We start from the raw sequence: 12,017 nt of genomic DNA on the forward strand, positions 1-12,017 counted from the left end.
TTTGACCCAGTAATATGAAATACTATCATTTCTTACTAAAATTAACATAAAAGTTGTTAATGATGTATTCTGCATCTTTTTGGTTTTTCGAGACAGGGTTTCTCTGTGTAGCTTTGTGCCTTTCCTGGAACTCACTTGGTAGCCCAGGCTGGCCTCGAACTCACAGAGATCCGCCTGCCTCTGCCTCCCAAGTGCTGGGATTAAAGGCGTGCGCCACCACCGCCCGGCGTATTCTGCATTTTAGATAATACTGAGTAGCCAGAATCTGGGCTATATTTTATGTGGATTCACAACTGCCACATTTGAAATGCTCCGTGGCCACAAGTGGCTAGTCCTTATTGGTGCAGGTGGCTCACACGCTTGCCATGTTCGTTTCGCTTGCCTTTTCCCTGCAGGCATGCGCTTTCACTTGGTGGCAGTTTTAAGACTGATGCTTAGTGATAGCTCCTCACTGTTGTAGCCCAAGCTGGCCTTGAACCTGTAGCCGTCGGCCTGTCTCAGCTCCCAAGTGCTGGCGCTACAGACGTGAGCTACCTTGTCCCTTTCTGTGCTTTCTAAGTAAAAGAAGCATCTCTCCCATTCCCTATGCAGTCATAATCTTTATTGTGACGTTGACCCGATGGATGCTCATGTTGTTTCCAGGGGTGACGGCGGTCATCACATCCTGGAACTTTTGTCCTCTTGTCTCTTAGACACAGCTGATCTGAGGACCCGTGTGTCCTACCCAGCTCCCTTCCAGCATCATTCCCGGTACCAGCACCAGTTGCTGGGCTCGCCCTGCTGGGGCAGTGTAGCCGGGTATCACCTCCCACTTGCTTGTTTTCTTTGGTGGATGCTGTTTCTCCATTGTAACGGGAATCTGGGCACACGGCAGCAAATTTGGAATTAGCGTTGCCTATATTAAAGTTTTCCCATGAGACTTCCTATGCAAGCATCTCCCCATGAGTGGTCTGCAGACAGATCACCAGAGTGCGGTCACAAGAGCAGAGCCATGGTCCTCCCGGGTCGGCCTGCTCCAATGCTGCTTTGTGATGTGGTCTGGTACGTGTCACGTGCCTCATCCCTTCGGTAGTTAAGAAAATGTGACTGGGCTGTTGACTGTGGTGGTGAACCTCCGAGTCAGCTGTCTTGATTCCGATTCTCATTTCACTTTTGAAGATACTAAATGTTAAGAAGGAGATTATATGTTTTCTTTCCGTCACTAGACACACACATTACTCAGCTGAGCCTGCTTGCCTAGCATGTGTGAAACCCTGGGTTCAATCCACAGCACAATGGAAACTGCACTTGAGGGTGGCCTGGGCTTGTGATCCCAGCACTCAGACGGAGGGAGGCACGTGGCTCAGAAGTTCGAGGTCATCCTTGTTGGCTACATAGGGAATTAGAAACTCTCCTGGGCTACATGGAGATCCTGTCTCAAAGGGGGGGGGGGGTGGGCAGGGTAGGAAATGTTCATCGGACATAAGTGTGCTGACTCATTATGAAATGTCAGTATTCTGTAATATTTCTTCCATGGTGACTCCTAAAATCTAATACTGCGGAGAACTTGGAATGAATTTTCTCATTTTCCCTCCAATCATTCATAATGACTATCTTTCAATATAATCCTGTGATATGAAGGGGCCTAGTGACAGCCTTGTCACGACGTCTTATTATTCCTCCTCAGTAGTGTATAATGAATGCTAATATGGAGAAGTTAATTGCTGCTATTTTTAATTTAGGAAAGATCCTGAATATAAATTATATGGTAATCTTTGATGTTTTTTTTTTTTTTTCCTCCCCTTCTGAAAACCGCAGACCAAAGCCCAGGTGAGACGCAGTAGCTGGCACCGGGGGGACTTCGATTACGAACGCCAGGAGACGCTGACGATCAGCTCCGTAAGAGTCGATGATTCCGGAGTGTTCGTGTGTTATGCCAATAATACTTTTGGATCAGCAAATGTCACAACAACCTTGAAAGTAGTAGGTAAATATCTCTATGGGAATGTATAAATTACCGGCAATAGTGAAAGGAGGAATTACTAGATGGTTTCCTTTTCATGCAAATGGGATTCTAAGAACCGATGCGTCGAATTTATTACCAGAGAATGAATGAATGAGGGAATGAATGATTATTCTTCCTGGAGCTTCTTGCCAGAAGAACACCAAACCAGATCCTACCAGTTTACCCCAGAGGACAGTGGAGAGAACTGTCACTCAAGTGCAGACCCGTCACTTTGCCCTCCCACCTCCCCCTCCCCCTCCTCACCTTGCAGCCCTCGCTGAGAGATTGGAGCTTGGGAATGACCGTAGATGCTCTTTGTCAGGCATCTGAGATGCCTGGAGTATTTCTCTGTCTTTCTGGTGTCTTGTGTTGGCCATGGCCTTTGGTCCCTTTGCGGTTTGTGCTGAATTGGGCTTCTCCAACCCCTTTGCTCCTCACTGCTCTGTAGCTTCATGGCTCAGGCCTTCAGGAGGCAGCACTGGTCCTGGAGAGCCTCTGTGAGAGCAGGGTCCTGGGGGGGGTGGCGCTCTCTGCCCCCCCAGGTCCGCCATGTTTGCTCCGCTCTGCTCTTCCCAATGCTGGGAATTCCACAAGCGTTGATTTCCCAGGCAGCACATCGTGGGTTCTTCGTTGTTTTTGTTTTACTCAGACTAATAATAATTATCCCAAAATTATTTTATTCATAGGTTTTTTTGGTTTTTGTGCATTTAAAAACTTTGAGTCTTTATTGTAATTAATATATAAAGTTATGTATCTCTTCATGCCTTTTTTATTGCAACCATTTTCCTGCTGCTTGCTTTGGATAACACCCATGTAGCACGGTGAAACTCCTCTTTGTAAGGAATAATAAAGCAACGCACTGTTTGTTTTCATCTCCCCTGACCCCCAGATTTCAGTAATTTATGGAACAGAGCTCTGTGATTTTTTTTTAAAAACCCCTTTAGTATCGTCATAAAAAATGTGGTGTTTCTGCCCAAGTTCTAATGGAAAGTCTCTCAACAGAGAAGACACTTCGCTTATAATTATAGAGTCCTCACACAGAAAGTGTACTCCTCTGTCCCCGAATGTGATCGTGAGCCATTTATTAATTTGAATAGAGGGCTATGCTTTTAAAATATTAAACTCCATAAGCACTAATTTGCTAAGTTGATTAGGGAGCATGTTGATATATCCTCTTCAGCTCCAGAAAGCTATTAGTAAGGATGTTTTGAACATATTGTTGTATGTAATCGGATTTCAAAAATCCATTCATCAGTTTCCAAGAATTAGAAATGTGTGACTGGAAAGCCAGCCCCGTGGCTGTGAAATCCGAATCTGGTTTTGTCGTGGGTTAGGAGTGACTCGTGGTGGGACAGGAACAGGAAAAGACAATGGCAGGATGATTCTGTCAACGCCAGGAGTAGGGTTTGGATCCAACATGGGACGGGCGTTAGAGTAAGAATTGGGGACTCTGCTAACAACATGATGTTACAGGGCTGCATATAGATCATAAAAAGTTTACTGTGGTTGAAGCGAGTGAACATACCCACCATTTCCCACAGTTACCTTTTGGTGTTTTTTTTTTTTTTTTTTTTTTTGTGGTGTGAGCTGAAGGAATCTGACCTGGTTTGGGGTTAGGGGCCCTGCTGCTTCGCTTTTTACCCCAGTTTTTCTCTGCATTTCCTCTCAGAAGAAACAGCCTCCAGCTCCCCACAGCATTGGAGATGAGAAGAGGCAGATTTTTATGGGAATGTCAGACATAGAGTTTGAACCTGATTAAAAGTTAATGTACCACCAGTTTCTTAATGCAGAAGTACTTGGAAAAAAAAACAAAAACAAACATAGCAGTTTGTTTAGAGTTCCTTCTTTATGTTATGGTACTTGAGGCAGAGTCTTAATAATTCTTACATTATAGAAACTTAAAGATTTATTCCACTACACAACATAGTCCTGTTGTGTTAGGTCAGCCTTTTGCTACTATGACAAGACACCGGACACAAACAGTTCCAAGGAGCCAAGAGTCCTGGCTTGTGGTTCCAGGTCTGGAGACTTGAGGCAAGTCTGGAACAGCATGGCAGGAGCAGGGGTCAGAGGAGAGATGCTTACCGTCTGGCAGTCAGGAGGCAGAGAGTAAGCCAACAAAGGCCAGGCACAAGACAGACTCTTCAGGGGCATCCCCCTACTGACCTATTGCCCGCTAACCACCCCCCCAGCCCCTTCCCCCGTCCCATTCATCAGTAGAGTTAGCAATGGATACCCATTGGTGAACTTAGAATCGTCATGATCCAATCACTTCCTACAAGCCCATTTGCTAGCAACCAAGCCTTTAATACATGGGCCTTTTGGGGGTATATTCTTTATAGTCAAATCATAAAACCTATATTGAGCAAGGTAGACTACAGAAAACCCAGGACCACTTACATATTTGCTCTGTGGTATCGATGGAATTTTTTTTCATTGTGCGGTATCTTGTGCGGTATCTGTGAGGCAGCGTTTATTCTTTTAACATAGCAATATCTAACAAACAATCCACAACCCCTCCTTGTCATAAAGAGTGGCAGGGTTATGTTGTTTGTGATTCTGACCTTAGGAGAGGACCAGCTCCAACTCCAGTTTTTTATTTTGGAATATTTTTTTCATTCCGCGCTGAAAACAATCCCTTTCGAATTGATTCAGTAGTGAGAGGACACTGGATTGTGTTTTTGATCCTGAACCTATCGGCAACCAGAGAGCATTAAAAACTGCAGTGACAAGCTCTTGTGTATATGTAGATAACTACAAAGTTAGTGAAAACTTACAATTAATCTTAAGCATTTGAAAATGAAATAGAATAAAATTTAAACTTTAACTTGATGTAGCTGTTTTTAAAGATTTGAGTATTTTGCTTATTTTTGTATATGAATTTTCATTATACATACAATTTTATTCATGTTCTTATTCTCTCTCACTTAAATGGATAGAGACTAAAAAAAGAGGCCATTCTTGGCTTCTCTTAGACCTATGTTCAAAACTAGACTTTGCTACATGGCTTTGGATCCAAATATAAATCATCTATTTCATCTATAAATTAGAGATTACAAGTATTACCTATAAATTGGAGTGGTCACTAAATCTTTAACCTGGGGCTGGGGAATGACTTACTGGATAAGAACACTTGCTCTGCAAACCTCAGGAAGTGAGTTCAAATCCTTAGTTACCTACGTAAAAAAACTAAGCAAGACTGTAGCCCCCGATACTGGGGTACAGAGACGGGCAATCCTGAGAGCTCCCCGGCCAGCTAGTTTTGCTGAAATGGTGATTCTCTGACTTAGTGGGAGAGCCTGTCCCAAGGCAGTAGGGTGGACCGTGATGAGTGAGCACCTGGAGTGTTGGTCTAGCCTGACAGACAGGCATCATCTCCACACTCTGGATGTGCATGTCCCATCTCCACAGACACCAAATACCACACACACACATACACAGAAAACCCATAACCCGCTTTTCATCTATAAATTAGAGGCTACAGCTCTATGTTCCCGAATGACTGTAAGCATAAATGTCGTAATTATTAAACAAAATGTGTGCTAAAGTGCCTGGGGCAGTTCTTGGCATGTAGTAAGCATTCCCTAAATGGTGGCTATAAAAATAATACCGGGCAATTAGTTTATTGCTCTTTTTCAGGTGCTCTTGGGTTATTATGTAACCATTTCTAAGACTGCATTATTTACTTCGCCCATGTTCTGTCATTTCAAGAGTCATTGTAACCTGTGCAAATAGCACTTTGTACATCTCTAACCCATTTTAAGAAGAGTTCTCAAATGGAAATGATAGGATTTAGACTTAAAAATAGATCATTTAAAAAAAGAAAATCTCGATTGCTAACTGGTTCTGAGAAGGAGTGTGCCAGTTTGTCGTGTGTGGCTCGCCGGGCTTCTTTGAATGCACTTGAGCTTCTTGGGTTTATTTTAAATTAGTTTAGCTATTTTTAATAAATGGAAAGTGCTGTTCACATTTTAATGACTGGTTTAGCTAAACAACCCCCCCTCCGGTTTTAGTTTATGTCCTCTTTCCCATTACCTTAATTCAGATTTGCCCTTTCCTGTCCTTTAGTTGCTTCCAAAAACCATCACCCCCCCCCCCCCCCCCCCGTTCCCCCCATCTCACCGTTAGGGGTGAGAGTCCGGTTTTCATGTTAAGATGCTGTCTGATTGATGGCCCATGGTGTGACAGCATGTGATCTGAAAGGGGCCAACTCTCATCTTCTTCAGATACACAATGATATCTTCTGTAGCATTTTTATCACACATTAGAGCTCATACTAGCCTTGTTCCGTGGTACTTTCTTACTATATTTGTAACTCTTCTGGATCTAGATAGGGGCTATTTTAGTAAAATACCCTGAAACGTGTACCCCACAAGCATGGAGGTGAGTGGTTGGAGAGGCCCTTCTAGGGAATTGCTAGTGATAACAGCAGTATACAAGGCAGGGACTTCGGTGTGTGCCCTTCTCATCCAAGGATGATGTGGCGAGCAAAGAGAGGTCAACGCATGGCTTGCTCACAAGTCGTCTCACTCGGTGCTCGTCAACACTGGAAGCCACCCATTTTGTGATCCTAAGGTGACGTTGTGTGTTCTTGTTGGTTGTGAATATTGATTGTTGTCTTATTCTGTTACAAACAGATAAAGGATTCATTAACATCTTCCCCGTGAAGAATACTACAGTCTTTGTAAACGAGGGAGAAAATGTGGATTTGGTTGTGGAATATGAGGCCTACCCCAAACCTGAACACCAGCAGTGGATATACATGAACATGACCTCCGCTAACAAGGGGGAAGATTATCTCAAGTCGGATAACAAAAGTAACATCAGGTGAGAAAGGAACTAGTGCCCTTCCCTCTCTCTCCCAGCCGCCTTCCCAGCAGGGCCTGGCCTGATGACCAGCAACGCATGGAAAGATGCCCCATGAAGAAACATTACCTAGAGCTACCTCTGCGTCCTCAGCTGAGGACTCCATCTCGTTGTGGGTTTAGAATGTTCACGCCACACTTGCGGATGTATGCTGACTCAGTTTCTCGTTTGGAAAGTGGGAGTTACTTTTCTCTTAGTTTTAAGGGTAACCCAAAGCAATGACTGGCCTATCTTTAGGACACAATAATTCTCCTTAGGAAGCTAGGAAAATTAGTATTGTTACAACTTTATTAAAACTCCGAGGGCAGCTATGAATTATTAAGCTTTGGGCTAGGTCATCAATTATTTTTCTTTACTATCAGATCTCTTATTAGATCCTCAAAACATCATAGTTCCAATAGGAGCAGTACTAATTAATACCTAATTTGTATATGCCTTACATATATCAGCACAAACCTTAGATGTAGCACTTAATCTTTTAAAATTTAGTTTGTTATGGTGTGGGTATGTAATGGTGCAGTAATGTAATGCACCCCAAAGTACGTGTGAAGGTCAGAGACCACCTTTGGGAGTCAGTTCTCTCCTTCCACATTTTACATGCATCCCAGGAATCAAACTCGGGTACCTGGGTTGGAAGCATCTTTACCCACTCACCCCGCTGGCTCTGGAGCTCTCTCAATTCTCCCGTTTTTTGTACACGAGGACACCAAGGCACAGAAGCATGGAGCGATGTGACTGAGATCAGATGACCAATAGGGGGCTGGGAACTGGGTTGAGTTTCTGTGACTCCATTCAGGAGCTGCTGACGGTTGGATGAACACAAGTGAATTGATGAGCTAGCCTGGGTTGTTGAGGGTTGGGCTGAAGAGGGTGGAGTTGGGAAGTACCCAGGTATGGGAGGAGTGGCCGAGGTAGACGCTTGTAGGCTGGGATCTTGTGTGTGTTTGTTTAAAAAGGAATTATTACCACAGGCCCAGTTCCCTAGAAGCTGAACCTGAGACAGGAGTTCAGTGGCATGGGATTTATGCAGAGAGAAAACTGTGAGGGAACAGGCAAGCTGCTGAGTAAGGACATTCAAGGTGACCCTTGGGGGAAGGTTACAGATGTGAGGGGTGATGGACTGCCCCCACAACATGGGTCCGAGGGCACATGGAAACAGGCCTATAGACGAGGCACAGGGACACAGAGGCACCTGCATGGGAGGTTGAGATTAGAAAGTTTGCCCTAGCAGCGGGCTGTGAGGTGAGCGGTAAGAGGAAAATGACCAAGGCCACTGAGCGCGGTCAGGTGGTCACGGCCTGCCCAGCTGATCTATCCATCTAGAGCTCACACTAACTCGAGGGTTATATGCTATTCCGTCTTCACAGTCATCCTGTCGGTCCCCGAGTACAGCAGATGCTTGAATAACAAATACTGCAGGGGACTCTGGGAAAAGAAGTCCGGGAGTAAAAAGAATACCAAGAGATAGCATTATTGACAGAAGCAAGGTCGGCTGACAGTGGGTGGAGGGGAGTCATTATTATGTGGCTCCCGAGGGCCCCAAGAGTCGACAGGAAAATAGAGGGTGTGTGCAGAGCCAGGGTTCCCCAGGACAGAGCTCAAGGTACTGCTACAGTGTGGGCAGAATAGGAAGTGGTCATGAGGGTAGCCTGGGACAGTGACCCCAAAAGTTTGGCTAGCCTAGTTCTGTGTCTTCACATGCAGGTTTTTGTCCCAAATATCATGGTGTGTGTGTGTGTGTGTGTGTGTGTGTGTGTGTGTGTGTGTGTGTGTGTGTATTTTGTTAACACTGAATTAAGTGAGTCATTGATATTTCCCCCCAAATAGGCATTTCTTTCCAAGTAGAAACAGTGACAGAGACTTGGATTTTAGGACAGACTATCCACAGGGGGTTGATATATTGTCCTTCCCTTGTAGATATGTGAGCGAACTTCATCTGACCAGATTAAAAGGCACAGAGGGAGGCACCTACACCTTCCTGGTGTCCAACTCTGATGTCAGCGCCTCCGTGACATTTAACGTTTATGTGCACAGTGAGTAAACTGCAGGACTCCTTATCTTTTTATTTTGTGTTATTGCACGCCGCAGCTCGCGTGTATAACAGCTGCAGAGCTGCGTTTCTTGTGTACTCTGTAAATAATGTTTCATGATAATTTTGACCTTAACAAAGACCTCGTGGTTTGGTGGTTAGAAGAGAAACCGATTCCCTGTCCGACATTTCACTGGCCACATGACCTTGTAGAAGTGTGAATTTCTGAGGGCAGCCTCTGAAGTAAACAGGGGAGCCGGGGAGGCCGCGATTAGGATTTAAGAGAAAGTGTATTATTATTGATTGTTGAACTGGAATGCCAGATGTTGAGTGGGAGCTGGGGTTTGCCATTGGGTGGGGGAGAGATACTGTCAAGCCCTGCCTGCCGGGAGTTTTCTCTTCTCAGACCTTTTGCTCTTCAGGCTGTGATATACCGTTTATGTTTAGATTGCTCTCCCACTAAGATCAATGCGATATTGACCCAGCTCGATGGGTTACTCCTGAGTACTTTAGGAGTACCGAGTGAGCAGACAGCAAGTGGTTGGGGGGGGGGGGCAATTGTCTGTAGTCATGGGAACCTCAGCACCAAGTCCTGCACGGCTGTGGTTCTTAGAGAAATCCCTAAGCAGAGGTGGAGGCCGAGCGGACAGGAGTCAGTCCTTGCGGCTGCAGCTTCTGCCAAGTGAAGGGCTTCTCCTTGGCTCTGCGCTGGGTCCTGCCTGCATTGATAAGGAAGAATAACAGCATGGTACCTACTAGTGTGTTCCAGAAGGTGGCCCAATAAACAAGTGACTGTTAGAGTTATCCATCCTCGGTGTGTGGGGTCTGGGGGAACAGCAGGGGGGCCTTCCTGTGTTAGCTACTTGTTGCAAGAGAATGCAGAAAAAGTAGCTTGAGGGGAAGGGGGTTGGGGTTTGTGCTTGCAGGAAAAGTAGCCCATCTTGGCGGCGAGGGCATGTCTGTGGGGTTAGGCCTGTGGCTGTAGGAGCTTGCACCTTAACATGTTCACCTTATGACAAATCGGGAAGAAGAGAACTGAGGCCTGAAGCCAGTCAACAACCCTCAGTGACCTCCTCTGCCAGCCATGCCTCCTGTCCCAAAGGTTCCACAGTCTCCCCCAAAACAGCATCAGCAGGGAGGATCCACCATTCGGATATATGAGCCTGTTGGGGATGTTTCAGATCAAACCAGAATAGTTCCCCACAAAAAAACCTCAGGAACTGGGCAGCGGGCTGGACTAAAGGGGGTTGTGGATGGGTGGGAGAGGGGCGGGGCGGCCAGGGGAGCTTCTTCCCGCCGCTGGAGCAGCTTACCCGCCATGGTTTCATGTCTATTTATCCCACATATATTTGCCCCTGCCTTGCTATGACAGCAGGTTGGGTGGGGTCAGAGCCATTTGTTATTAAGGAGAAATAACTAGTAAAGGTCTTCTCTGGACTGCTTTTTTATTGAAGCCTAGAGTTGCTCAGCTGTATCAGCATTTCTAGAATTGTGGTTCCTGGTGAAGAGGCTGTATCCGTCAGGGTGCTAGGAACAGACCTGCTAGAACACACACACACACACACACACACACACACACACACACACACACACACGGAATTAGATTGGCTTACAGAATGTTGTCACTGTAGTCCAGCAATGGCGGTCTCATTCAGTCCACCAGGCTGAATGTCTCAGTAGTCCCAATATGGCGCTGAGGGCCAGGAGGATTCCTGGAATCCTGAAGAAGACCCAGATTTAGGGTGGCTCTTCCTGCTTCAAATAATCTGATCAAGAAAATCCCTCTCAGGAGTGCACAGCAGCTTTGGGTTTTAGTTGATTCCTGAGGCAGTCAGATAGACAACCAAGATGAGCCACCTCAAGCACCAGGATGTATTTGAACTGGGCGTCATGGCTGCCTGCCTTTGATCCAGCATTCTGGGAGATGGAGGCTGGTAGATCTTTGTGAATTCAGGGCCAGCCTGGTTTAGACAGTGAGACCCTGTCTCAAGGGGGGAAAGGGTCACATGCCTATGATGTGTACTTTTATGTGGCTGACCCCTTCCCCGCCCCAGCATTTTAAATCTGTTGATGAACGCTGTACCTCCTTGGGTGTGGGGGGAAGGTTTGTGGGATGGAGCTAATGATCCCAAACTCTGGACCACAGAGCTCCTCCTTTCCAAAGGAAATGTTAATTAATATTTCTGTTCCCCAGAACAGTTTTTGATTATTTGCTATCTCATTGGCCCTCAATTCAAATATTTCTAGATTAATTCAGATGTTAATCAAGGGAGCTTAATATATTACACATGGGCAAAATTACCTACTTCTGAAAACCTTAATATTCAACTAATTTAAGAGACGACAGTAGGCAAATCAGTTTTTTTGCAAGCATAATGTGCAAATTGTTCATGCAAAACTTGATTCCGAGTGTAGTAGGCCTCTCCCACCTACCTGCTCCAAGACCCCCAATCCATTGCAGATCAGTGTTTCCAAAAATACAGTAAGAGCCAGCTAACAGAAAAGCAAAGCGAAGAAACCGGTGGACAGTGCCTAAGGCTTTGTCAGGTTTCACAGGTATAAGAAACGTTTTACCAGATTGCTCCTTCCGAATGCCACTCATGTGTTCCTGTGCCTCTCCCCTGTGGACCAGCGGCAGCAGATCATAGGGGAGCATGCTCCATGGAACACATCGAGAAGTTCATCGTGTCATTTTTTTGACTGGGCCTCTCAGCCAGAGGGGGCATTTAGAGACCTCTTTCCCAGCGTGCCAGCTGCCAGCTGCCACTGGGGCATGAGACACTGAGTACTGCAGTACTGACCACTGCAGTACATTCTGACTTTTCTGGGGGTGGGGTTAGAATGGCCGCCGATTGATTTATGAGGCTGCCCTGCCCCACCAGGCAGGGTCAGTTACAACCACATCTGCTGGGGAACTCCACCAGCTTCCAACATGATCTCCCCCTGTCAGGGGAGGCCTTGTCTAGGGCGGGGCTCCCCAGCAAGCACCTTGCCATGGATGGAGTGCCCGCTTCATCCCGCTGGGTGTGTGGAGGACCCGCAATGGGCTCTGCCCTCCAGGTTAAACTCTTCAGGAAGCCTTTTCATTCATGTCAGTTTCTTGCAAATGCTAAGCTGACAAAAGCCATTCATTCCACT

At 45.9% G+C, this 12,017-nt stretch overlaps 1 protein-coding gene across 2 annotated transcripts in view; it reads left to right on the forward strand.

Annotated features, from left to right (window-relative positions):
- Nucleotides 1-12,017, forward strand: part of Kit (KIT proto-oncogene, receptor tyrosine kinase) — a 78,569-nt gene that overhangs the window by 39,889 nt on the left and 26,663 nt on the right. For both annotated transcript variants that reach the window (XM_006979721.4, XM_006979722.4), the window contains exons 5-7: nucleotides 1,798-1,966; nucleotides 6,622-6,811; nucleotides 8,768-8,883. In XM_006979721.4, coding sequence (XP_006979783.1) covers nucleotides 1,798-1,966; nucleotides 6,622-6,811; nucleotides 8,768-8,883 — 475 coding nt within the window. The remainder of the gene's footprint in view (nucleotides 1-1,797; nucleotides 1,967-6,621; nucleotides 6,812-8,767; nucleotides 8,884-12,017) is intronic.

Source organism: Peromyscus maniculatus, chromosome 10 (genome assembly GCF_049852395.1).
Source record: "Peromyscus maniculatus bairdii isolate BWxNUB_F1_BW_parent chromosome 10, HU_Pman_BW_mat_3.1, whole genome shotgun sequence".
Lineage (NCBI taxonomy): Eukaryota > Metazoa > Chordata > Mammalia > Rodentia > Cricetidae > Peromyscus > Peromyscus maniculatus.